At 38.9% G+C, this 25604-nt stretch overlaps 1 protein-coding gene across 1 annotated transcript in view; it reads left to right on the top strand.

Moving 5' to 3' along the window:
* LOC146701666 (cadherin-18) overlaps positions 1–25604 on the top strand; it is a 95377-nt gene that overhangs the window by 16217 nt on the left and 53556 nt on the right. The window contains exons 2-3 of the mRNA XM_085467954.1: positions 5454–5986; positions 24801–25095. Coding sequence (XP_085324080.1) covers positions 5756–5986; positions 24801–25095 — 526 coding nt within the window. The 5' untranslated portion in view covers positions 5454–5755. The remainder of the gene's footprint in view (positions 1–5453; positions 5987–24800; positions 25096–25604) is intronic.

Here is a 25604-nt window from a genome sequence, read left to right on the forward strand (position 1 = left end):
AAAAGTATGTAAAGATTGAAGTACCACCAATTGTGGGAGAAGTCAAGGTGGCTGATCGTTCTTCCCCATCCCCGAACAACAGGACAGTGATATCAAACACACATCACCATTGGTTTTGGAATGAATAAAACAGGCTAACATTAAGGTTCTTGAATGGCCTTTTCTTGGCCAAATTGGTAGAGTTATTTTAAATTGGTTGGTTTTTTGGCAAGAGGCATACTCATAAGCAGAGTGTTAAAATGTTTGCACTGAAGCACCGCAGCAATTTCCTAATGTTGTAAACCTGCTCAACATTTGGCAATAAACCCCATTCTGATTCTGAAAATGTCTTGTCAAAACTAGAAGACAGAAGCTTGTTGATTGGCACCAAAGGCATCTGGTCAAGGTGCAACCTGCTAAGGCAGCGGTCCCCAACCTCCGGGCCTTGGACCGGTACCGGTCCGTGAGTCGTTTGGTACCGGGCCGCAAGAGTTGAGGCCCAGGTCTGAAATGTATGGTTTTCAGGGTTTTTAATCGGTTTTCAGGGTTTTTTTGTTATTGTTTTTATTGTTAACTCGGTTTTCCTGAGTCTTTTCACGTGTGTTATGAATAAATCTTTTTTTCGGTACCGGTACTAGTTTTATTTTGTTGTATTTATCCGCGACACCTTAAAGGCCGGTCCGTGAAAATATTGTCGGGCATAAACCGTTCCATGGCGCAAAAAAGGTTGGCGACCGCTGTGCTAAGGGATATTTAACAAAATATCCCATAGCTGATATTCATGCCTGTATGTATAATAAACAAACAAACAAACAAACCCTGGGATCCTGGAAGAGCAGTGTGAAGAAGGCCCACGACATCATAAATGACTCCTTTCCAAACCACAAACAATTCACTGTGTTTCCCTCTGGGAGGTGGTACAGGCTCCAATTCCAAACCAGCTTCTTCCACACAGCCAACAGACTGCTAAATTCTGGACAATAGCAACACACACAAAGTTTTCTGGTGGTTTTTGTTTTGTGTATACACACACATACACATTTATTTATTTATTTTGCATAGGGTTCTCAATATTCTTCTCAGTGCTGCCTAGTTCAGGATTTTAATATGGCAGTGTAGGGGATTGACTCCCTTTTGGAGCCAGCCTTAAGTGGCCTCTAGAGATGTCGTTTCTGGCACTTTGGGATTGGCTTCATTTTTCAGCCCTTGAGGTTGCCACTAGGAAAAATCAGAAATATTTGCAGAAGGAGCTTTTATGCCAATATGCTTTTGTTTGCAGATACAGATATTTGTAATGTAATACATCTTTCTGTACTATTTATTTTGTTTGTATTGTTGTATTTAAATGTTCTTGCTCATATGGGCCTTTGGCTATAGAAAAAAGCTGTCCTACTACTGTACAGTAGTTGGATCAAATCCATTAAAACCAGTTAACCCACATTGGATTTGTTATAGAAAAATATCAAATATTTGGTGATTGTTGATATCTTTATCCTTTAAAACTATTGTAGAAACATTTGGTTTGGCATACTTTGTCAATGCAGTACTTTTCATTATATTATCCCAGTTAAGTTCATGCACAAAATCATATTGAAATACAACTGACGCGCTTATAAATGTAGACAGTCTAGCAAACATTCTGCCAAAATCGTTGCGGTTGCCTGTGCTGCATAACCCATCCTGTTAAGCGCTGCACATATTTAAACATGCCGTGGGCTGAAGGCTGCTCAAAACAATATAATCATCATAAAAGGGGGGAAATTATTTCCATTGATGGAGCCAGATGCTGTTGATTTCATGGCTCCCTGAAATGTATTTTGCTTAGAATCAGCACGATAATCAGACAATTAGGAGGCTGATTGAAGTGAGCCCCAGGAGGTGAAAGTGAAACTACTGGAAAAGATATTCTGACACCCAGTCTGACTTGCTCAGGTACCTCAAATGGTTCACCAGTGCTTTCCCATGTAGGAAAATGTTTTACACTGTCACTGAATTGTATTATTGAGTCAGAAAAATTATTGTGATCCAAGAAACAAACCTTAAAATCTCTAAAACACTTTATTTATGATATTGCTTTACAATTTTCTGCAGGGTTTGGTATAATTTTCTCAGATATAGGTGGAGAGCAGGAGAAGCAGGATTTGGGCGTAGCTACCTATAGAGATGAAAATCATTTCCAAGATTGCAGGTTTAGTGTGTGGTTGAGTATTTATCCTGCTCAGCTTTAATCCAAGACTTTGTACCACACCACTTTTCCTTTCCTTTGACTGCACGGGCTGACATTCAGTATTTCACATTACAACCACTGCACTTAGTGAACATGACCAACAACTATAGTTTAGCTCAATAATTTGTGTGTAAAGATATTTAATACATGGGGATTAGCCAAGGAGTTCTGAGCACATCTTAATCCACATGGAGAAAAAAAATATTTCTAAAAAAATAATTCAGTGATTATCCTTCAAAGTATGTGACAGTGGTAAGTTGCATTAATATCCTGTTTCAGCATTTCTCTCTAATGTTGACACATGCATAGAAGCACACTTTGAAGTCTGTCAGCTCCTTTATCCTGTTATATATCAAATGCAAGTATTTGTCCTCTTGATAATCCCTGTGAAGCAGCTATTCTGCTGTAACACTTGAATGCTAGACCAACTCTCTGCTGTACGTTAGTATTCAAGACTGTGGAACATTTTATTATGGGGGGAAGAGAAGGGAAACAAAGTACAAACACGTTTTTCCTCCTTGTATTTATTTCCTTTTTTTTTAAACTTTTTTTGTATTCTTGTACTGTATTTGTGTTTATTCACACTTCATTTATCATTTCATGTTCAAATGGAGAACTTAAGTTTTAATTTAAAAGCAAAAGACATGGGGAGAGGTTTTTAATTAAAAAAAAAAAATCCATGCATTATAAATAGTTTAGTATAATATTTGACATTATTACTTGCTTCAAACATGGTTTTTTGTCATAAGCATTTTTTTTAACTTCCTGTCTTCTCTCACCACTGGTCACGGCAGGTGGCCGCCCCTCCCTGAGTCAGTTTCTGCCGGAGGTTTCTTCCTCATAAAAGGGAGTTTTTCCCCTCCCACTGTCGCCAAAGTGCTTGCTCATATGGGTCCATATGATTGTTTATAAAGCACCAAATCACAACAAGAGAAAAACCCAACAGAGTTGAATTGAAAAGTCAGTCAGTATGTTCCAATTCTACGTCTGGATGCAGTCAACATGCATTACAGATGCTTTCTGTAAATATGGAGCGGACATGTATCCTGTCAGATACCTAGTATGCGTGATTAATATCACAAAAAGCTCCTCACAACACTTGCTCTCTCTTGTTTGTTTTTCGCCCACTTTGCACTAGAGAGAGGAAACCAGCGGCTGAACAACAGCAGCACGTTTAACCTTGATAAGCTGTTGTTAGATTTTTTAGTATTACTTTATATACCAGGATCTTTTTCTACGCAGCTGACTGGGCAGGGGCGGATCTAGCAAAGTTTTGACAGGGGGCCAGGTGGGGCATTAACAGGGAAGAGGGGGGCACAAAGACAGACTTTTCTTTCTTATTCTCATTTAAAATGTCTAGCTTTTAATAAATAATTATCTGAATCTTACACCCAAAGTTTTAATCTGATGTAAAATGTATAGACGTCCATTACTGTATATAGTAACTGTTAAGTCTAATATACCCTAGTAAGCTATAGTACTTTTTCCTTTGGAAAGATACCATCTGTGCAGTCTGCAATTCTGTAGAAGAAAGATGATGAATCTATTTAATTATTCTTGAAAAATAATTTAATTCTGTGCAATTTTTTTTTCACACTGCATCAAATTAAAGTTGATTACGTCGATTAAGCATCATGAGGTGGTTCCCTATTTATTTATTTTTTGCTGGGAGTTTGCAACCATAATAGTTAGAAATATAAAGCAACCTAAGTAATCTTTACAATACCAGAATAGGAAGGATGGAGTAGGTTTAAGTTTATTAGATTGATCAGTATTGCTGAACTATGAAATATTTTGGGTGCAGTGTATTGTTTTACATACAGGTATAACAGAATAGCTTTAGTGTTGTTGTTTATTTAAAATTGAGTATGAACTTATACAAAATGCAGCAAGATATTAAAAAAAACACTATCGGATTCATATTGGTATCGGCAGATATCCAAATTTATGATATCGGTATCGGACATAAGTGTTATCGTGCCATCTCTACTCTAAACATGATTTACAAAAATGGTGCAAACTTGTCCATGACAAGGTGTTTTGTTTTGGCCTAAGGTAATTTCAACATTTGTGTTCATTTAAGTTGGTAACAGCGGACAGCTCTCCAGCTAAGTACTTTTAGCTTTGCGCATTACAAGGAAAAGAAAAAACCCAACAAAACTCATTATGCGTCTCTGTGTCTTTACAGTTATACCTACTACTAATGCACAATTTTTCCTCCTCCTGTGTCCCCTTGCAGTAGAATCACATATCAGACACTGAAGTTGGACATTTTTCTTTAGTTGTGGCATCAAACTGAAGGGCATTTCAGAATAGCAAGGTCACATTGAAAAATTTCCTCAGCCAAAAAAAACAAAAAAAACAAAAAGGAAAATGAGCAGTGAATACTGATGTCATGCTTCAGCAGCAGTTAAATAGCACATCTAGCTTTAAAATACACCCCAGAAATCAGACAGTTCACTCACTCATACCTCCTCCTTAAAGGCCGCTGAGTTGCAGGTGCGCCTGTAATGCACATTCTTTTTAAAGGGAATTCAGGGACTGACTGCGCTTCACTTGAATGCACACTAAGAGAAATCCAGCAGTGCTTGCAGTTATTTTTTACTACTTTAATTCCATCTTCGATACTGTATATAATTTTGATTTAGGAAAAATATTCCTTCTCCCTTTTTTCCATTCCACTGCCATCTGAAAATCACCTTCTGCCTTACGTCTGAGTGGCTTGATGTCTGTCCTTTTCATTATAAATGTGTTTCTTCCTGCCACATTTATTATTCACTGTGCATGTGGCACAGTCTTCAGCCTCACAGTACGCCTTAGCTGTATTTAAAACATCCACATTAAAAAAAAATAGAGCTAATAAAGGTTTTAATAAAAAGGTTTTAAAGTCCTCGTTTGGGTCACACTGTTGCGATCCATGAATCAGACCTTACAGGGCAGGATCAGTCACCAAGCGCTCTGACCTCATAGGCACGGACAACCTTATTAACAGCACTGTTACTCAACAAGTCAGGAGTTGTTTTGTTATCTGCATAATGGCAAAATTGGCTGCAATACTGAAGCAGGATTTCTTGCTGCTTTTTTTGTTTTTGTTTATCACAGTCAGCCAGTTTGAAGTGGGCATCCTCATCTGTAAGGATTTACGAGCCGCAATTTAATTGGAGGGAATTAGTGAACATTTAGCTTCTAATATCCATCAAATTAATCTCTAACTCTGTGTTTCTCTTCCCTCTTCTCCCTCTCCCAGGAAATCCAGAATGGCTTCCGGGATTAACCTCTGCTCTTCATAGATCTACCCAGAAGTTCACGTCCATGTGTACAGCCTTTCTTAGTCGGGGAAATTCCATAATGTAAATGTATATCACTTTGGGTCATGAACCTTAGAGGATCCTCCCGGACCATCCCATCTATAGTTTGGATTTAGATTCCTCTTTTGCTGGGACTACTGCACAGGTCTGCAGCGGTGGCTGTAGGTGGCAGCTGCAGCGGCGGCGGGAGGACCTTGCCACCTCGAAACGCGGGGATAACTTTACAAAAGCACACGCCACCATGAGGATATCCACCACCTCTTGTCTGTGTCCCTTTCTGGTCTGCCTCTGTTTCATCCAGAGGTGCTCTGGGGCGAGCCATCACGTTCCTACCAAAGTGCCCTCCAAGAACCAGACCAAACTGGCTAATGGGGAGACGGAGGTGCACCACAGGCCTAAGCGTGGATGGATCTGGAACCAATTCTTTGTTTTAGAAGAACACATGGGACCAGATGCACAGTATGTGGGAAAGGTAGGGTTTTTATTCAATTGACTGAAACGTGGAGGAAAAAAAAAGGGAAAAAAAACCACTATTTTTATCTCAGGGAACTTGCTTTTAAATGCTTACTTGACATTTTTCTCCCCCCCTCCCCCATATTCTTTATTATTTTATAACAGTTTACAAAAGGAGCAAGCTGTTTTATTGCACATTATACATGTGCCCCCCACTACACCAAATCCCTTGTCTTCTGATGTGAAATATTCAGGTCTCATTTGTAAAGGTGTGTAGTTCTGACATTATGATGTCCAACCAATTCTGTCATGATAATGTCCAAAAATGTGCTCTTCTCTGAGTTAATGAGTGCCTCTCAGCATGCCTACAACTCTGGGAAGCCAGCTATGCGCAAGAGTGGATTAAGGCTGAAAGTGAGAGTAGCCCTCTACATCAAGCCATCTTTGAAGTGAAATATTAGATTTGGTTTCTCTGTGGGAAATAAACCCAGATTTGATCAGATGGTGGGAAATTAACCACTTCAGTAAGAAATTGGACACTGGCACAGTAAGCTGGGATGCCTCGTCATTGGAAATGTTACAAGTGCCACCGGAGTGTCAGAGTGACTGATATCCCTCACAGTGGAAAACATAGTAGTGGGTGTTCTTCCTGGTTGTGCAAGGTATGATGCAGCCTAGTGTTGGCGTTTGGTTGTGACTTTTCTGTCAGCTCCACAATAAGCCACAGGGAGCTGGTTAAGTCCTCTGCTTGCAGATTGCCTGCCCTTATCTCCTGAAATGTGAAAATGTGTTTCTCCGCTGCAGTGATCATTATTCTAGGCACTCAGGCACAGACTAATCCTCAACTGCGCTCTGAGAAAAAGGGAATGAGAAAGGCAGAATGCTTCTCTGACTCCACATATGTCTGTATTTCAACAATGGTACTATTTGAAGGGGGAAAGAAAGGAAAGAGGGATGACATGCTTGGACAAAGGGTGAGATGGGAAAAAAAAAGCATCAGCAAATATCTCTTTCAACCTTAAATGTCTGCTATTCGTGCCAATCTGGGATCTTTATTGTTGAAAAGTTTTCCTTTTTCCCTAATATATTGTAAAATCCCACATCGGCACTCCCAGAAAACCAAAAATATATAATCCTTATCATCGATGAGGCATCGCATCCTTAGTAGAAGCAGTAATAAACAATAGCTGCACCATATCTGGGGCACCGGTTTGTTGATGCACTTACTGCATAAACATGGTTACTTTTATATTAAATTTGTCCACTGCTTTGAAGTTCACGATTGTTAAGTTTGCTGACTGCTCTGTGCTAGATCTGCTGCTACCTTAAGGGTACTCTTGTTCTGCGTGTTCACTCTGTGTTTGTGTGAGTGTTTGTATATGTGTGTGTGGAGGGTGATGCTGATGAAAGCAAAGTAAACACAAACAGCTAATCCTGGATGATAATAAAGCACTGAGAAGAAACATAAACATTATTAAGGAGTCAATTTGACATGCATGTTTAAAGAGATGAGGTCTCCAGATGGTAAGCACAAAAACATTTAATTATGTGGGTTGAGACAAGTGTGCAGTGTCCTAATGTGGCCAGGAGACAGAATGACCCTTAATTAGACAAAGACAGGAGAGGAGGAGGAGGAGGAGGAGGAGGAGGAGGAGGAGGAGGAGGAGGAGGAGGAGGAGGAGGAGGAGGAATGCACTTGGCAAATTTTTTTTTTTTTTTCTTTTTCCCCCCTTTGCTTGATTAAAAAACTCTGGACGTTAGCAAGCAGCAAATGAGCAGCTCCACTGCAGGGAATTGCCAACACTCATCTAAAAATGTAAAATTTGAAACAGACGTTCCGTGATCATTAAAAAATTCAGATAAAGTCATTGCATGGTCAAAAACCCCCAAAACAAAACAAAGAAAAAAACCACAAAAAAAAAAAAAAACCCGCCGCTTTGTGCTAGGACATCTACACAGTCAAACATACGTGTCTATCGCATTATAAGATTTGGCCTTTGACAGTCAGATACCTCAGGTGAACTTTTTATCAATACTTTCACATACGACAGCATAGAGAGACGCCTGGGAATAAGTGAAACAGCCAGTCTGTCAAGAACATTTTAATCCCCCGAGGTATCCTATAATCCCCAGTGACACCTTTCTGGGGGGGTTGATGCATTTGGAAAATGACAGCTTCGTGCATGAGTGAGACGCAAATGCTTGGCAGGGGACAGGGCTTGTCCAGAGAGTAGACAGGAGACAACCCATTCTCCCAATGGGAGGTGCAAATGTATCCATGTCAGTCAGCTCAGCAGGCTGCTTTGAAGTCGTAAGACGGGTACAGATTGGACCGTAATTTTTTGAAAATGATGGAAATCCCCAAACCCTGAATACAGTATATGAGTGAAGCTTCACTGACTACTGTGACGTAGTGGAAGCTGTTGGAACCAGATCCCCTAGTCAGGAAATAAAAAACTTCAAATGAGTTTCACTGGGTATGCGCCTGCCGCTAAATTATACATTAAATAATGCGATATTTGACGGAGTGGGAGCTCCAGCCCAAACTAGAGGGAGCACCAGTTGTCTTATCCTGTGTTCATTTGCAGAGCAAAGTGGCAACCTCTAAGATGGCTAAATGTTTTATTCATGCATCTAAAAATGGATTGTGCTTTGACAGAATCAGGCAACCGTCTTGTTGTATGTATAGTAATAGCGCAACAGTGCGAAGAAGAAGAAGAAAAATAGCAAAGTAAAGTTTTTACATAACATTTCTTTTCATCATCATTCTTCACAAGGGCGTTCAGATGTTTTCAGCATTAAACCATTGAAGCGTTACATGAAGTAACAAGAGAAATTTCACAGCCAGCATCTCACCATTAAGCTGCGCTGTTGGAAACTTTCTAAAAAGGGCAGAAAAATATTCAGCAACCACTGAGAAATATTTAGGGACACAGTCATCCGCAAGAGCGAGGATGTGTGTCTGTATGCATGCAAGAGCGCTAAAGATGCACTTTTCAGTATTGATTGCACTAAAATTACTGTTCAGATGTTGATAAAACATGCACGGATTGACTGGCCACCTTGAGTTGATGTAGGTATAAATGTCAGCTGGGTTTGCTTTCAGCCTGATCTGTGACACCAAACTTGCAGAGCTGATAGTGCGCTATTAATGACATGTTAAAAGCTGAAATACCTTCGTCTTTGATGTGCCTGTTAATTCAAAACTGAAATATTTTCCATCCATATGCACATCAAATAGATTTTTAGGAGCTGCACAGTGAATAATTTAGAACAGCAGCATCATATTTATAGTCCTACTTGATTTATTTACAAATCAAGTAGAAACTTATCTGAAGCTTTCTGGGCCATGTTCCAGGAAGCAGGTTTAGTGAAGAGTGTATTAACCCTGAGATGAGGGAAACTCTGAGTTTTCCTTTAAAAAGAAAAACTTAAACTTTGATTCCCTTAATGAAGCAACAGACCAGGTCAACCTAACCTGCTCGCTGGCAAGCTTTCTTCAAAAAAACAAAAAACAAAACAACAACAACAAAAAAACCTTGACTCCTCCCCTCCTGATGCACCTAAGCTAAGCGATTGATATTTGGAGTCATTTCATCATTCTTCAGAGCGCATTAATTTGCATCCGTTTATGCTCAGGTTAGACATTAGCTTGTTATTTTCATTCGTCCATTTGTGTTCCCTCTGCCTATACAGTTAAGGGTTGCAATGTGACAGCCTATGCCAGCGGTCACAGGGCGAGAGCCAGGGTGCACCCTGGACAGGTCTCCAATCTGTCGCAGGGCTAACACACAGAGACAACCGTTCACGCTCACATTCACATCTCAAGTCCGTTTAGAATCAGCAGCTGGCCTAACATCAGTTCCTCTACACTGAAACATTTACTGTTTCCTATTGTAGGAATCTTTTTTTTTTTGTGATCAGCAACACTCACAGATTGGATCTTGGAGATGATGTGAACATGAGTCATGTTTCTAAAACTGGATTAAAAGCAGAGTTTTAATGTTTCATCTTAAAAACATGCTGGCACGATGAAATACAGTAAAATGCTGGGCAACATTTTTAAATATATGTTGTCTGAAGTTTGAACCTCCACATCTCCAGGAAATCAACTAAATGAGTCTTACTGGTTCTGAAAGTCACAGACCTGTAAGTAAACTGGTTAATCCCACAGTAAACTGGGATTACAGCTACATTTATTAACTATAATAAATGTAAAGTTGATAAATGATGACTGCATGGCACTGAATAAAAGGACATCATCATCATCCACACAGACATGGATTCATATTCCTCTCTCCACTGGATTAAAAATTAAGGTGTTGCTTTTTATTTACAAGTTGCCATGGTGAATATAGGCAATAAGTTCCATTGATAACGATCCTTCCCCCCCCATTAGTCATGGATGCACTTAACTCCGGTCGAACACATTCACAGCTGTTTGAACCAAATCTGGTTAATGCAGCATCTTAAGTTAGACTCCTTGTTGAACAATTTGCTGGTTTTATTTACCAATGTTTGAGCAGAAGCCTGTACTATAAAGGCAATATTTCACCCCGAGCAGGTAACTTTTTTAATAAAATTTTATAAAATAGTCAATTATGATAAGTCTGTCGCTTACAGTGTCTGCATTTTTACCAGTTTTGCTTCCTGGCTTCGAATAGGTTTAGCTTTATTAGCGCGCACACACACACACACACACACACACACACACACACACACACACACACACACACACACACACACACACTAAAGCCTGGGCTGACTTAGATTCATGTCACAGCTTATTCTGACTGCAGGCATCAGGGTAAGTGAATATAGAAATCATACAGATTCTGTGGGTATGTTGAAATTGCTTTCCAGCGCAGGCCTCAGGTTTGGCTTCTCTGCAGGTAAACATGCGAAGAGCAAAATGGTAAAGACATTTGTCAAAATCCATTCTAAACAACTCGCTATAGTCTGACAATGATTTCACTTTATGAGGTTTGTTTTTTAAATTTATCAGAGTTTGTAAACACTGACTGGCAGGTAGTGTCATAGCATGAGGATTGCAAACGAGAGAGGATCCAAATGCAGGACATAAAGGCAGACGATAAACAAAAGCAAGCTCTTTATTGGCCAATTTAGAGTCTAAAAAACTAAAAGTCCAGGAAAACAAAAACACAGTTAGTAAAACATCCAAAATTATCAAAGTCCAAATGATTAGATAAAATAGGAATCCGGAAAAACAAAAGTCTTGGAATTAAAAAAAAAAGAAGGAACAAAGAGGGCTGCACAAAACAGATTTAGCACAACAGGGAGCACAGACAAATGAGCTGACAAAGAGGAAGACAAGACTATTTATACTCTCAGGGCAGATTGGGGGATGACAAACAGGAGGGGAATGAGACACAGGTGAAAGCAATTAACGCAGGTGAAAAAGAAATTCAGGGGAGGAATCGCAGGATACAAAAGAGAGCTAACCTTTAAAATGGGAAGTAATTAGAAGTAGATGGAAAATGAGAAAAAAATGGCAACAGACAAAGAAACAGTCAGGGAACTTAAACTGACATTAATAAATAAATAAGACGTATTCGATTTTAAAAGTAATAAATAAAAAAACACAGAATCACAACAAAAAAAAACTAGCAATGGGAGAGCCCATAATCATATGGAAGAAAAAATTTTAACTTTGATTTCAGACACAAAAAATGATTAAGAATGAAACCCAAACGGTTTGGATAATTTGTGTACTTTTTATTATTATAATAAAATAATAATGATTAATGAATTTCAGTATCAATTAGGTTAGCTATTAGCAAGGTTATTGACTAAAATGGCATGTAGAAAAAAAAAAGATATTTAAAGGTTAAAACAAATTGAAACACCTAAAAAAACCCCTGTAATATTTGTAAAAAAATAAATAAATAAATGTTATTCTAATTTAGCTGGTGGATGTGTTCGCAGAGACATTGGATGTCTACAAGAGTAAGACTCAGCTGCTTTCAAAATGTGTGTTCTGATTGTCATACCTGTGCACATGTCCTTAAATGCTGGCATATATCCTCCATACATTAAGATTGAAACTAACACAAACTAAACTAAATTGAAAAGAAAAAGTCAAATCAAAATAAGATTAAAACCTTATTAAAAAGCTTTGGGTATGAATATACAACCAACTTTTGCATGATGACCATATTGTATGAACACAAAATTAAGTTTAAAGAAACCAAATGATTTATTATAATCAGTCTTCATTTGTAAAAGCTGATCAATATGTTTTTATATATTCTAAACGCAACGCAATTACTCTTTGACAAAAGAGAACAATTAACAAGCGGAAGCTGGGTTAAGTAAATTACACTTCAGAAAATTATACAACTATGTAGACAAGCCTTATTTCCAAGGTGCACTCCCTCCTCTTTTTGCTGAAGCACTCAACAATATTAGCACAATTTAGATACTTGGAGCCTCAACCATTTGCCTTCACTCACTATGACTGACTATGAGGCAGAGGCTTCAAGTTTTCAAAAGCTGATGTGCTCACATTTTCATTTCTCTCATTCAAATATCAAATTTAGCAGCGGTTAGAGGCAGAGCTGTTAAATTAGTGTCAGAGTTGCTTCCGGGACAGTGATAATCTTATTACTGTATATCAAGAAGTAAACCATCCTTCTGCGAAGACAACGACTCATTCCGTTTCCCCCCAGATGTCAAAATAGAGGACAACTATCAGGGCGGATCCGCGATGTGCATCGACGGCATGTCTTCAGCACGCCCCTCATCACCACCTCTTGATGTATGGTCATTAGGCGGGTGCTTCATCATCAGGGTTTACTGTGACTGTTACAAATCAATTTAATAGAAGGGGGTGCTCAGAAGAGTTGATTGGGAGGGAGCATGGTCAAAATGTGGTGATAATCAGACAATCAAGCACACCCACATAAAAAGTGATTAAGTCCTCTTGAGTGGAGCATAAGAGCCGCGATTTAATCAAAAACAAACCCATCCCCTTCACTAATTGCAAATATGAAGCCAAGACATTGATTATCAGCAAGGGTGCATAGCCTCCTCATTTCTCTTTCCTTTCCAAGCCCCCACCCTCACCCCACTTGCCATGCACATTGTTGATGAAATAAATGTTCTTCGGTGTGACTCTCACCTTCAACTCCTGTGCATGCTTTAGAAAGACCTTCTTTCAACATCAAAGCAATGTTTCAGAAACAGCATGAACTAAATGTGTCTATTCTTTGTCTAGTGCTTTTCTGATTAACAGAGTTGTGAAACTACGACAGTGCACATGCACTGGTAAACAAAGATGTTGACCTAGAATTATGGACTCGCTGCTTTGTGTCCCACTAGTCCCCAGGCTGATTTAACTGGTCATAAAATTAACATGCGACTGAACATTAGCTTTCTGGAAAACCAGTTAGAAATAGGATAAGATTCATTTCTGGAAAAAGGTTGTATCAAATCAAAAATCAAATCAAATCACTTTTTATTGTCACATCACATGTGCAGGCACACTGGCACAGCACATGCGAGTGAAATTCTTGTGTGCGAGCCCCACAAGCAACAGAGATGTGCAAACACAACAACACAAACGAGCAAAATACAAGAATGGCCAACCTGAAACTAATAAATATATGTACAATATATAATAGTGTATGCATTTCTGGATGTGTATACTAAATATTTTCCTACGTGTGTGTGTGTGTGTGTGTGTGTGTGTGTGTGTGTGTACACATTTTTACAAATTAAATAGTAAAAAAATAAAATAATAATAATAATAATAATAATAATAATAATAATAATAATAATAATAAAATATATAAAATATACAGAGTTGAATATGTGCAAAACAAGTGGCATTTATATACAGTGTGGAGTGCATAATGTTGAAGTTCCAGTAGTGAAGCTGAGGTGTCTATGACGTGTTCAGCAGTCTGATGGCCTGATGGAAGAAGCTGTCTCTCAGTCTGCTGGTACGGGACCGGATGCTGCAGAACCTCCTTCCTGATGGAAGTAGTCTGAACAGTTTATGGCTGGGGTGACTGGAGTCCTTGATGATCCTCCCCGCTTTCCTCAGGCACCGCTTCCTGTAGATGTCTTGGAGGGAGGGAAGCTCACCTCCAATTATCCGTTCAGAGCACCGCACTACTCGCTGGAGAGCTTTGCAGTTGTAGGCGGTGCTGTTGCCATACCAGGTGGTGATGCATCCAGTGAGGATGCTCTCAATGGCACAGCGATAGAAGGTCCTGAGGATGCGGGGGCTCATGCCGAATCTTTTCAGTCTCCTGAGAAAGAAGAGGCGCTGCTGCGCCTTCTTCACTGTTTTGTTTGTGTGTACTGACCACGTAAGATCCTCAGCCAGGTGTACGCCAAGGAACCGGAAGCTGCTCACTCTCTCCACAGCAGCGCCGTTGATGGTGATGGGGGTGTGTACTTCTCTGCACCTCCGGAAGTCCACTATCAACTCCTTTGTCTTTGCGACGTTGAGGGTGAGATGGTTGTCTTGACACCAGTGGGTCAGGGCGCTGACCTCCTCCCTGTAAGCCGTCTCATCACCGTTGGTGATAAGACCCACCACTGTAGTGTCGTCCGCAAACTTCACAATGATGTTGGAGTTGTTAGTGGCTGTGCAGTCGTAGGTGTAGAGTGAGTACAGGAGAGGGCTCAGTACACACCCCTGTGGAGTATTTGACATGTAGTATGAAATCTGATCGAGAATTTTATGTACTTCGTTTTCTGTCTGCATGGAGAACATTCTTCTTCACTCAGTTGATATTGATTGGACATATCAGCTCCACAGTGGCTTCCTTTAAACAAACATAGAGAAAACAAGAGAAGCTAGGCACATACATTATGTAGATCTCTACACTGAATACTACAAAGTCATTAGAAAGGGCATTCACCAATAATGCAATCCAACGAGACATACATTATCAGGCTTTGTACAATGAATGGGATAGATCTAGTGAAGGAGAGAAAAGAAGTATAAGGGGGGAAACAGATGAAGGTCAAACTGCGTAGCCACTAATAATGTATCAGGATGGCACTCAGTAGAGTGTATCGCAGCTAGTGTGATGTAATTGTTAATAGGGCTGTTCGATATAACGATATATATTGGATGACGATATAAAAACGTCTATCGTTTCATTTTACGCTATCGTTTGTTTCGTGGTGTCGCAAAATAAACTGTTTCCGGCAATATTTTTTCATCGTCCTGATGGTCACTGTAGTGGCTATATTCATTTCTTAAAGTTCTCTCTTTCTCTTATATTTAATACTGTTGTTATGCGTTGTGGTTAGCAACAACGACAGTAACACCATCGCGTGTCCGCTTGTTTATGTTCCACAAACCTTTCACAATAAAGCTCAAGATCCTGTTGAGACTTTTCAAAATAAACTGAATCACTTGAAAGAGCAGATTATTTACGGATGAGAAGTAAAAAAAAAAAAGAGCCGTCAGGTGCTAAAAAATAAACCTTAGACTCAAACGTTAGAAGAGGCTTTTCCCGGCAGCACGCCGTGTATTATATACTCACAAAGAAAACGGCGGCCGTTACAACTTATGTCTAAAAATGTATAGTTTCATGCATCGGTTAAAACACTCGACTCCAGCTACATGACGCGCAGCTTGAAACACTTCCTGCAAGTCGAGCTGCCCGAGATTCACAGAATTTACAGAAAATGTTACATTTTTGTGATTTATATCGTTATCGGGATGATAGAATTTTTATATGAGATTTTGGTCATATCGCACAGCCCTAATTGTTAAGATTCTGTTACTGTTTTATTTTAGGAAGTTGATATTTGCACACTCCATTTAAGTTCACAGGCAGGCTTTAAGTAATTTTCCCGTCTCCACCTGTAATGGGAGAAGAGTTATTCTGGTTTGATTTGCACACAGCTTCTAAGCCGTTTGCCTGATTGCTGCAGAACCAGGCAGTCATTCAGCTCTCTTTCTTCAGCAGAGACGAATGGAAGGAAGAGAATTGTTGGCATGGTGGTTATGTCTAAGCCACAACTTAATGCCTTAATAGTTCATGTTCCAATATTTCATAAATTAAGACTTTTAATCTTTACCTATAATTTTTTTTGCCATTGCATTTAGAACTGTTTGTTCTCTGTATGTTGTTGGTTGAAAAATAGCTATGTAGGGGGACTAAACAGCTCCTAGATAATGTCCCTTTTAGTAGTAAAATCTGTTAATACATTGGATGATCAGTTGGCAGAAAATTGCTAATTCAATATTTGATGGGTCAAGCTTAGGGATATGTGGTTTTGATGTGTTTCTTTCTCATTATAAAACAAAGGATTTAATATTTTTCAGTTGTGAAATCTGAATCTGTCAAATTTGTATTCACATCCGTTTGGTGTAAAGATTCATTGGCTCACTGTACCCTGTGAGTCAGCTAGTCTTCGAAGTCTTTCATGTCTACTTACTTGTACCTTTGAAATTACATTTCTAAAGCACAACCTTCACCCGAAAGTTTTGACAGAGCATGCTTGCCAGGTTAGGCTTGATGACTGGGCAGACAATGTCGATTTCATTCACATTTTTCACACCAACTGCAGATTGATACTTATACTGAGTTTTAATCAGCAGCACAGACACAGACACAGACTGGCATTGACACTGATTGGGTCAGTCACTATAACGTGCAGAAAATTGTTCGAATTGAAAAAGTACACGGAAAATTACCTTCAGATGGAGAATGCACGCCAGCCATTTTTGTTCTTACCACCATTGAAACGTTAGAGAATACAAAACATGAAGGTTTTTCATAGAGAAAGTTATAATCTTCTCATAAGAGACAACCCTGAGAACTATACCAAAAAAGAGGAGAACTGCTGTTTGAAGAAAATTAATCTATAGTGTCAGGACCTTCAAAAGTCACAAATTTCCTTTGGAGAGCCGATGTTTTTCTTCAATTTTTTTTAGGGACAAAAAGCAAGGCTTTGGCTGCAATAACCAAGGTATTGGATGCCATAGCCCCTGAGACATGGACCGTGGCTCAAGTCCAAAAAGTTTGACACCAAAGTGGATGTGAAAAAATAAAAGCACCAAGTGGAGGACAAGGAGCTGTTAGCCTAAGATTCAATTCAATTCAATTCAATTTTCATTTGTATAGTGCCAAATCACAACAGTTGCCTCAAGGCGCTTTGAGTAGAAAGCGACTGCTGTTGTATAACAAATATTAAACTAGGGCATAATCACTATTTTGTAGAAATGTTGCAGTTGTGGGACAGCTAATATTATGAAAGCCGAGAGTCTCTCATGAAGTGCGGAGAGTTCTCTATCAGAATATTTTAAAAGAAAAATGTACACTTAAGCCTTTCAGCTAAGATGTTGTATTCTTTTAAAATTGTGTTTATTTTATGAGCTTTTTTATTGTTGTTGGTTTTCAGACTATAAGTAAAATCAGGTAAGAAATTATTGAGGGATCACATATTTGTGTATGAAATATTTCTTTGCACAGTTTAAACACAGCAGTGGTTTTATTTATTGACTGTAAATACCAAGGCCCTGGTGCCAGTGTTACTAAGTGAATTTTTAAAGCTCTCCCGTTAATTTATATGAAGTTATGAAACTTTTTACACTTAACTCTTTTTTTTTCAGCCATTTTAAATTAGATATGATGAGAGGGTCCAGTAACAGGCAGCACGGTGGCATGGTGGTTAGCACTGTTGCCGCACAGCAAGAAGGTCCTGAGTTCAATTCCACCATCAGGCCGGGGTCTTTCTGTGTGGAGTTTGCATGTTCTCCCCGTGTTTGCGTGGGTTCCCTCCGGGTACTCCGGCTTCCTCCCACCATCCAAAGACATGCAGCTTGTGGGGATAGGTTAATTGATTAATCCAAATTGCCACTAGGTGTGAATGTGCGAGTGAATGTGAGTGTGAATGGTTGTCTGTCCCTATGTGTTAGCCCTGCGACAGCCTGGCGACCTGTCCAGGGTGTACCCCGCCTTTCGCCCTATGACAGCTGGGATAGGCTCCAGCACCCCCCGCGACCCTGAAAAGGATAAGCGGAAGCGAATGGATGGATGGATGGGTCCAGTAACTTAATTATTATAGCAGATGATAATAATAATAATAATAATAACAATAATAATAATAATAAATGTTACAAATTAGTTTTGTTGTTGTAGTAACATTTTTGGGTACACAATTTCTTTGAACCTAACGATAAAAATCTGTTTAAATGTGGCACGTACTCATCAGAAATATTGCTACCATTAAGTGTATGTATGTGAGCATGGTGAGTTGTGGGGCATTTTGGAGCATGAACTAAATTAAATCACCAAAGAATGAACAGTCGCAGATGGAAAGCCACAGAGGGAGAGAGAAGGCTAAATGAGCTGGAGTGGCTTTTATCCTGGCTCCCCAGACCAGATATGCCAAATCAGCTGATTACTTCAGCTGAGCTTTGCCATGGTGTGTTCAGGGACATCTACATAGAAAGACAGGTGCTGTCCACATATTTAGACAGGGTTTGTTAGACAGGGTCCTTTTAAAGGGAGGGTAAAGTATGAAACCACATTTGTAAGGCTACATAACTGTGTGACCCTCTTATTAATTAATTCTACTTGTAAAGATTTAATAAATACACCAGAAGAATTGTGTGAAAAGTGAAAAGTGTGTGAGTGTGTGAATGTGTGTGTGTGAATGGGTGGATGACTGGATGTGTAAAGTGCTTTGGGGTCCTTAGGGACTAGTAAAGCGCTATATAAATACAGGCCATTTACCAATTGCATATAGTGCAAGATTAGCAACAATAAATATAATTAAACCAGCTATAACTCAACACAGCAATCTTATATTACAACAAAAACAAATCAAAAATAAGCAAAAGAAAAGAAAAATACTGCAAATACTATACTATTTGATTATTTTGATCAGTTGTTAATGTGAACCCTTTCAAAGGCTGGTAGTCAGCTGGTAATCTGACAGGGCTCGTCAGTGTGGAGCATTTATATGCTACCCAGGATTGCATGAGTTACACAGGGCGCCGTGGTTTCTCCCACCATCAAAAAATGTGCCAAGATTATGCTGCCTGTCTCATCCCAAGACACTCGCGGAAAACACATTTCAAATATGTTTCCTGGTTAAATGTTATATGCAGGTGTAGAAGAAATTGTTCGTGTGCTGCTCAGTTATTGTAATTTGCGGGTGCAATTTTTCACATCATGCTTTAGTAACTCATAATTTGTAATTTGAGAATTTCTATTTGTCATCAACTCTGACAGACTAAATGGGCGATTCTGTTACTGTAATCATAAGTTACAGCTTTAGTTTGATTACGTCTGACCCATTAACTTTATTATGCTTTCCAGCATGACTACAATGAGTAAAATCCATGTTTAATGTTGCAGAACTTATGTTCTAGCTGCAGATTTCTTTCAGGTTGGAGGATCCCTCTCTTCCTCAAATCTCTTCTCTTCCTGTAATTGGCTTGACAGTACCAAAAGTAAACTGGTTGGCTCTGAGTACCAATTAGCTTGTGAACACAAACAGTTGCAAGCCACTCTCAAGAATGAGTCTACGTAGCCCAAACTGTGAAAATATACAGCATGTTGACAAAAGAAAGTGAAGATACGCTATAGATACCGGGTTGCTCCTGTGGGCATATGATGAAAGCACAAGGTTGGTTTTCTTTGACATTGGAGTGTTTTCGCTATGCAGCTTTAGAGCTCCAGACTCTGTTGATCTCTTTAAACTCCTCAGAAATGCATTTCCAGCTGCCAGCCACATGCCAATCATCTATTCGACTAGTCTTTAATATAGTCACCAGTAGAGGCAGAGAGATAAACACAATCCTGTTTTGATGGCCTGTGGATGAAAAGAATTCCTCAAAGATTTTGTGCAGAGATATCAAAACAACAAGGTTTAGAGGTTATATTTCACCTTCCTCATAAATTCTTGGACCTTTCCTGGCAGCATTTGTGAAAGATTGTCATGTATTTTCATTTATTATTTACTGCAAGACTTGGACATTGCCATCATTTTCAATCCCCCATCATCTGGATTGCCACACATGGTCTTGATGTATGCTAAGTTCACATCAAGCCCGCTCTGTGGTTTAACAAAATTGACACTAATTGCATTAAGGCAGGATGTCATGAAATTTTCCGTGTGATCAAAATTAATGAAGTATAAATAAAATATTCCAACACTGAAGGCGGAATGTAGTGGAAGCACCCACTGCAGAGAAATAAAGCCTAGTTTTCAAAATAGTGTGACAGCAAATTGCCACAAGCTTGTTTTGGTACAGTTAGGGGAGGAAATATGTGAAGTATAAATGTCCCCCTTAATAGCAGTGATGGGGACCATAAAGGGACAGTGGTAAAGTCAGGGTACCGTCCTGGGTAAAGTCTATTAAGTTTCACGGTATTTACGATTAAATAGGTTATCAGACTTTTTAAAATAATGTTGATTTAAACCCCAAAGTAGGCAGATTTTGTAAAATTACTCGACATTTGGGTGATTTGGATCACCTGTGGCCTGGAAGGGAAAAATAATATCTAGGGGAAAAAAGTTTGAAAGTCCACCTCTATGTTTAGAAACTATTTATTTCTGTTTATGGTATAATGGATGGTTACCTACAGCAATGTTATGATTCACCCAGAATTCATCCAAATCAACAAAATGAAGGGACAAAAATGAAGGGACGGGGCTATTTTTTGAACATGAATACATTTGAAAAGCTGATCTTTTCACATGAGGATCAAGTCCACTCACACCCTCTCACTTTAATACATACACCTTGCTAATTCCAGGTCATCTTTTGAACTGTTTTCATTCTTTTTGGTACAGATTCAACAAGGTGCTGGAAACATTTTTTAGAGATTTTGGTCTATTGTGACTGTGTCATGCAGTTGCTGCAGATTTGTTAGCTGAACATCCATAATGCAAGTCTACTGTTCCACCACATCCCAAAGGTGCTCTACTGGAGTGAGAGCTGATGACTGTGGAAGGCATTTGTGAACTCATTGTCATGTTCAACAAACAAGTTTGAGAAGATTTGAGCTTTGGGACATGGTTTTTTATCTCGTTAGAAGCAGCTGTCAGAATGCTGACACGGTCAGCAACAATACTCAGGTAGGCTGAGGTGTTTAAAATATTGTTTAGGGAGGGAATAAGGAGGGAATAGGGAGCCCAGAGTGTGCCAAGAAATTATCCCCTGCACCATTATACCACCACTGTTAGCCTGAACTGTTGATGCCCAGAAGGATGGATCCATCCTTTCATGTCGTGCCAAGTTCTGACCCTGCCATCCAAAAGTTGCAGCAGAAATCAAGACTCGTCAGACCAGGCGACATTTTTTTTTTTCAATCTTTGCAAATTGTTAGCAGTTCTCATTTGACAGGAGTGGCGCATGGTGTGGTTTTCTACAACTGTAGCTCCTGTGCTTCCATTTCCCATTGCTCTACATTCAGAGAAGCGTTTCTGCATACTTTAGTTTAACAAGTTGTGTATTATTCACTGTTGCCTTTCTATCAGCTGTGACCTCTGGCATCAACAAAAAACTGCCATACACTGGATACGTTCTCTTTTTCAGATCATTCTCCATAAACACTGGCACAAACAACCATGCCACATTCAAAGTCATGTAAATCCACTGTTTCCCTTATTCTGATGCTCAGTTTGAACTTTAGCACATCGTGTTGACTATGTCTACATTCTTAAATGCACTGAATTGCTGCCAAGCTGGAAATCAACTTGCATTAACAAGCAGTTGTACAGATGCAAAAAGTGGCCGATGAGTAAATGTTATAAACTCTGAAATATTAAATGTAATGAAGGGAAAATTTACCTCAGTTATATTTTGCTGAACACCTATGGTTGTGATTTACTTTTTATAGCAGAACCGTGTCTTCTAAGGCAGCAAGGTAAATGGACTAGAGAAACTCTAAAAATGCTGAAGAGACCATATTTGTTAGCAGAGAAGGTTAGGGAGCTTGAACATGTTGATGATCAAAATGGACAGACTATTTATCAAAGGCATTGCATGTGCTACATGTCTATCATGAAGATGAGTCAAGACCACTTACCATACTGAGCAGGCATCCTTATTGCTCATTAAACTCCTTTGATTTAAACGTTCATTGTCTTATTGTTTTATTCTCAGCTGCTGTACTTTGAGCCTATGGTGTTTATGTAACGACCCGCAACCTGTTAACAATCATTCGTCATCCATAGATTTTGGAAGGCAATCATCACCATGTGCATCATTGGTTTGTGCTTTTGCCAAGCATAATATATTAACTCCTTCAAAACAAGTCAATGGCTAAATTAGCAGTCTGACTGGAGGCAAAATTGTTTATGAGCTGGAGCAGAGTGCTGCTTGATAGAAGCGAATACGTGCATGTTGAAGATATAGAATTGAACTGTTAAGTAATATCTGTAATTCTCTATGTTTGAATTATTTAATATATTGGGTGATTCAATTATCCTTCTACAGCCAACACTTGAAGCTAATATTTCTAAATTGCTGGAACTGAATTAAAAGTGGGTCAAATCATGTCTGAAAAGTAACTTGTGTCCACTAGTATGTGGACACATCCTGATTTCTTGCTTTGTAGGTTCATATTAGTACAATCAAGAAGCTGATTAACCACCTAATTCAACAGGATCTTTGACTGCTTATCTAATTACAGGCTTGATATTTACCACAGAAAGGACAGTCAGCTCTCATCAAGAGTCAGGCTGCAACCAGCTGCAGCTTTCTAATTAGTCATTTATTTGCTAGTCCAGGTTTTGATTAGATGTGGCCAGAGGACCTCTGCTGAGGACATGTTAAATAACTCTGTGTATTCTATAACGATTGTACATTTTAGACTATGTGTCCTTCTTTGCTATTTTAATTCAGCTTTTCTTTTACTCACATGAAAGTGAAAATAGAGCAGCGCTTTAACATCACATGTCCTATTGCATGTTACAGGGAGGTTATACAGCTTTTCTTGTGGTGCAAAAAGCAAACACAAAAAAGACACAATATGATGAGTCTTAGTCAATAACGAGTGCACTCCTAAATGCGCTCAATGAATTGAATGGTAAGATGAATTGCTACTATATTTAGGTTACTTTGAAAATGGGCTGTCTTGTCTTCAGTTCTGCACTTCAAAACATTTTAGCTGTGTCCTAATTCAGACGCTGCACCAGTCCTTTTTCTTCCCCCCCCCACAATAAAATCAAAGCTGCTAGCTGGCCACTTATTAAAAATCCTTGATAGCACATTACCAACACTTTCATATACACTAAAAATAATCACTTTATTTATAGAAATAAACAATTCTTTGTCAAATGATTTTCAGTATAAGCCTTTGTGACTCTTACTTTGTAAAATGATACAGCCAGAAAGCTAAATACTTGTACCAGTTATGTTCCATTGGTTTAAAGTTCTCATTAATGTCTTGTGCTAATACAAAAGCAACTGCTTCACAGTAATGTTGCTCCAGTGTTTCTATGAGAGCCTTACTGCTTCTTTATCTCATCTAGGAAATGGGTCTAATTGCTGTGGTTTGAGAGGGTGTGCTATGCAGAGGGTTTTCTATCTTATTTGGTTTAGGTTTGTATTATAATACTGCATATACTGTACATTATCATCATTTGGTCCTTGTCAAACTGAATTTGGGAGAGTGTGTTCCATCTCAAGGACAAAAAGGTTGATATTCTTAAGCTGACAAAGCACTGAGGAAATTCTTTATTGCGTTCAGTGTTTTTAAGTTTCATATCGCTGAGCCCAAACTCGATATGTCAGTGGAGAATGTTATTTGTTGACAAACTAGTTTAGGCATCTAAGGCTTTGACTTGTGTCTCCCTGGAAACACTGCTGCTGCACCCCTGCAAATCAAACAAGTCCCAGCTTGTTTCTTGTCTGTGTTTGCAATTTTTTAATAAATACTGATTTTTTTTTACGTTTTTTCTTTAGCGTGTCTATGATTTACCCTCTGTGGTCCTCTGTTAGGAACTGTTGGTGACTGTGAAAATTTAGTGCTATGACAGATGCTGCTAATTGTCATTGAACAGAAATGTGACTGTGATTTATTACTTCTCAGCTAAAAATAGTTAATGTGAGAAATCTTTTCCACTGATCCACTGAAAATATCAGTTTGTATGAGTTTATGTTCTTTCACCTTTTGTGTTGTGCTGCTTACTATTTAGTCTTTACAACTAATATAAATTATTTATCTAGTGCATACGTGCCTACATCTATGTGTCTCCATAGACTAAATCTTCCCTCAAACCAGATGCTTTTTTATTGCTTAAAGATGAAAAAATTAAATTGTTCAAATCTGAATCTTAATACCATTATATCCTTCTTTTGACATTCTGTAAAATAGTAAAATGTTATTCATATCTAACCGCCTGCTGAGCTGTGGGGATAAAAATCTTAACCCTTTTGGTAACAATTATGGCTTAATAAGTGGCTTGGTTTTCTCTTCTTCTCTCCCCTGGTGAGAAAGAAGAGCAGCTTTGGAAGGATTGTCCCCCAAAAACTTCAATCTCCAAGGATGCATTACTTTAGCACGAGCCAGAGAAAGGATTTTCAAGTTAGATGTTACAATTCTAATACTAATTTTAATATTTTTCAACAGTATTTTATCAGTTTTTCTACAGATCATTTCCAAGACTCCAAAGCCTTCATGTTACTAAGACCAAAATCTGCAGATATTCCAATTAATTTCATGATGAAGTTGTAATTAAAATGAGAAAAGCTTAAAACAGACTTTAAGTGTGCCTTAGTAATTTTATCTTGCAGGTATTTTGCAGTTGTTAAGAAGAAATTTGACTTTGCACTGTTTTTTCTCCATATTCACACACACTTTGTCTGTTTTTCATTCCAGCTTCACTCAAACTCAGACAAAGGTGATGGATCTGTCAGGTACATTCTGAGCGGCGAAGGAGCTGGGACTATATTTATCATCGATGAGGTGACAGGGGATATTCATGCCACTAAGAGCTTGGATCGGGAGCGGAAAACACATTATGTCCTCCATGCGCAAGCATTGGACCGTAACACAGAGGAGGCCCTGGAACCAAAGTCAGAATTCATCATCAAAGTACAAGACATCAATGACAATGCACCCAAATTTCCAGATGGACCCTTTGTAGCTTCGGTCCCTGAGATGTCTGAAGTGGGTGAGTAGCTCTTCAAAATATACTGGACCTTCAAGTGATTGTTCTCTACTGCCAATAGCAGTAAGCCTCCATTTGAATGGTTTGAGAGATGAAAAACTTTTGTTGCTTTTCAAATCTTCTTCATGTTTATAATCCTTTTTAATCCATCATCTTAAAAAAAGAAAAAAACGTAAAACAAAACAATAAATTACAGTTAGATCTTTGCCTTTACACACTAAAGTACAACCCAAAGCTCCAACAAGATGGATTTAAAGATATAAGTGTGAAGAACCACTATCAAATATGTCATTACCCCATGCAGCATTCTGGTTTGTCCTCTGCGATAATGTTCTCCAGAATGTTTGATGTTCTGTAAGCCAGCAAAGTCCTCTTTCTCATCTTTGTTTTCTGGTTGCTGCGATGGTTTCCGTCCCTGGTGGGCAGGTCTTTACAAAGCACTCAATAGTGGCTCTGCAGCAATCCCCGCCATTGAGACAGTGAAGTCTTCCATATCACGGAGAAAAGTAAAG

The sequence above is a fragment of the Copadichromis virginalis genome, linkage group LG9 (assembly GCF_057382275.1).
Source record: "Copadichromis virginalis isolate Kocher_CV1m ecotype Utaka linkage group LG9, C_Virginalis_male_GT1.1, whole genome shotgun sequence".
In the NCBI taxonomy this organism is placed as follows: domain Eukaryota; kingdom Metazoa; phylum Chordata; class Actinopteri; order Cichliformes; family Cichlidae; genus Copadichromis; species Copadichromis virginalis.